This window comes from Penaeus chinensis, chromosome 8 (assembly GCF_019202785.1).
Source record: "Penaeus chinensis breed Huanghai No. 1 chromosome 8, ASM1920278v2, whole genome shotgun sequence".
NCBI classification, from domain to species: domain Eukaryota; kingdom Metazoa; phylum Arthropoda; class Malacostraca; order Decapoda; family Penaeidae; genus Penaeus; species Penaeus chinensis.
The window spans coordinates 6690695-6693194 of record NC_061826.1 but is presented as its reverse complement, the minus strand read 5'-3'; the positions used below and the strand labels follow the sequence as shown (position 1 = coordinate 6693194).

Below are 2500 nucleotides of genomic sequence, written 5' to 3'. Positions count from 1 at the left end.
CATGACGTCATCGTACATTTTTGTGGCACAATATTTTTATCTTTATACGTGATCTACGCTCATATAAATTAAAACATGATCAATTTATATAACAAATTTAATCACACATTAATTTTCTTACGCCCAGATCACACAGAATTAATAAATAGCGTGACATATCTGCCAAAACTCGTCGCCAATTCAGCAGAAGCAAGATGGAGCAGGAGAGATTCAGTATTCGTATTCGATGTTTATTTTTGGCCATTTATACCTTGCTTATTATCAAAGCTTACTGTACCACACACTGGGTAGTGACCGAGGATGGCAAAATACAGGCTCAGGTGAGTAGTGGCGTGTGTCCAGATGTAAAGTTAGTTATTATAGATAGTTATAAAGTTTGTGTTTATTTTATTGATAGTATTTTCATGCATTAAAAACAATATATCATGTTTATTTTGTTGATTTTTATTACTATTAATTTGATATATTTGTTATTTTCATTACTTTGATACTTAAGAATTAATATGATTAATAAGCAACGTGATACATTACATTAATATTGTTATACAGTAATACAGTATTAATTTCAGATATATACATAAAAAATAGAAAACATAAACCACTATCTGATTTGTAAACTTAATGACAGAAACACAAAGTAACATGTATATATTGTCAGTTTATTATTACTGGCTTATTACTGGTGCTGAGATATAATAACCGAAATTTGACAGGCATGGCATATACCTACATGTCATGCCCACTGTGACTTTACTTCATTAATTATTTTTACACATAGATGGCTGCACTTGTACTAAGTCGCCAATGAGCCAATTATGAGTACTGCCTGTCTCGCCTGTTTACCTTTTTCCTTGATTTTCAAAAATATTTTACTTAATTTTATATTGCTGTTGCTAATGTCAATAATTTTATAATAATGATAATATCTATGATAAAAATAACACCATCGTATTCATAGTCTAAAAATATTTTTCCCACCAATTCAAGGATAGGTGAAATCAGGTAAGGTCACAAGGGCTACTAATGGACTCCTTTGTGTCTTGGCACTAGCAGAGCCACCTGTGTGCAAAGACATTTCACACAAAAAAAAAAAAAAAAAAAAAAAAAAAAAATGAACACAGCACTTTCCTGGCGGCATTGAGTTTAGCAATTTTTTAGTCATTAAGTCGTTGTTTTCTTATAATAGAATTGAACTGAGCAATCTTAAATGTTTGATAAAAAAAAGAAATATGTCAGCACTTCTGAAAATGGCACAGATATTTGGAATATTCACTGTTAAGGGAAAGAAAAAGGTTTAAGTGTCACTGATGAATGACATTCATTATTTTACCCTATTCCAAGTTTGTATTTACTAAAATTGTTGGAATTACACTTCTCTATAATCTGTTCTTAATATGGCACATGACATTAACCCTTCGAGGATATGCCCTCTTATGATGTGACACAAGTGACACTGTGTTATTTTTTTCTGGCATAATTTTGGAATTCTGGTATAGGGCCTAGTCTGCCCAACCTCCTTGTCTAAATATAGGGTGCAGGTTTCAAAGGGTAGACAGTATGTATCATGAAATTTCAAGATACTTGGATATCTTCGGCATGTACATTACTAACTATGAATATTAACCCATTGGATTTGAATGCTTCATCATGTGGACCAAAATATGGGTATTAGGCATACTTGAGTGGCCACTGTAATGGGTGTGCGGCTTGTAGACCTCGCACACACGAACACACGTGTGCTGTGACAAGACTCTATGCCTCTTCTTTGCAGTGTTATTTTCTCTTTTTCTGCATAAGTGCTTTAAACTTTTCTAATGGCTATATTTGTCATTTGATTTGCTTTACCCAGATGATAATAATCTGTTTTCCTTGCACAGACTTCATATTATCTCCTGAGGCAGTCCATAACTCGGTTCAATATTATTTGTGTCTTTTTTTTATATTTTTTGTAATATTCAATTTTCTGTAATATAACCTGTGCCACTGGTCATGGCAGGAATAGTATCCTGAGCATAGTAATAGTGTCCTTCCCTGGAGCTGGCATTCTTCCAGTCATGGCTCACAGACAGTATACTCCATACTCATTTATCGATGAAAGTAATGCTAAAGCAGCATCCTAAAAGTTAAATAATTATAATCACCCTCCAAGAGCTTTCTGCATCTGTGGCTAGTCGTTCCTGTCATCTCGACCTTCAGCAAAAATGCAAAGTTCATATCACCCAGGCCCTCAACCTGATATTCCCCTGAATGCATGTTAATGCTACCTGCCCCGCAAGCCAAATTTTTTCATGATGTGATGGTCACATTATCCACATTGAAGGATGAAAGATATTATGGAATATTGTAAATATCTCACTAATAGTGGCAGCATCATGCAGTCATTTTGACCACATCTTTGATGGAAACTATCAGTCATTTATATTTTAAGCACACAGAGCTTTTTCTGGTTCTATATTTGACAGAGAAGTCTGCCAGAAGCCCACTATTAGGATCAAGGATG

General features: G+C 34.0%; 1 protein-coding gene across 1 annotated transcript in view; it reads left to right on the top strand.

The window, feature by feature from the left end:
* Positions 1–180: 180 nt before the first annotated feature.
* LOC125028079 (tetratricopeptide repeat protein 17-like) overlaps positions 181–2500 on the top strand; it is a 19118-nt gene continuing 16798 nt past the window's right edge. The window contains 1 exon segment of the mRNA XM_047617390.1: positions 181–320. Within this exon segment, the coding sequence (XP_047473346.1) occupies positions 195–320 (126 nt within the window). The 5' untranslated portion in view covers positions 181–194.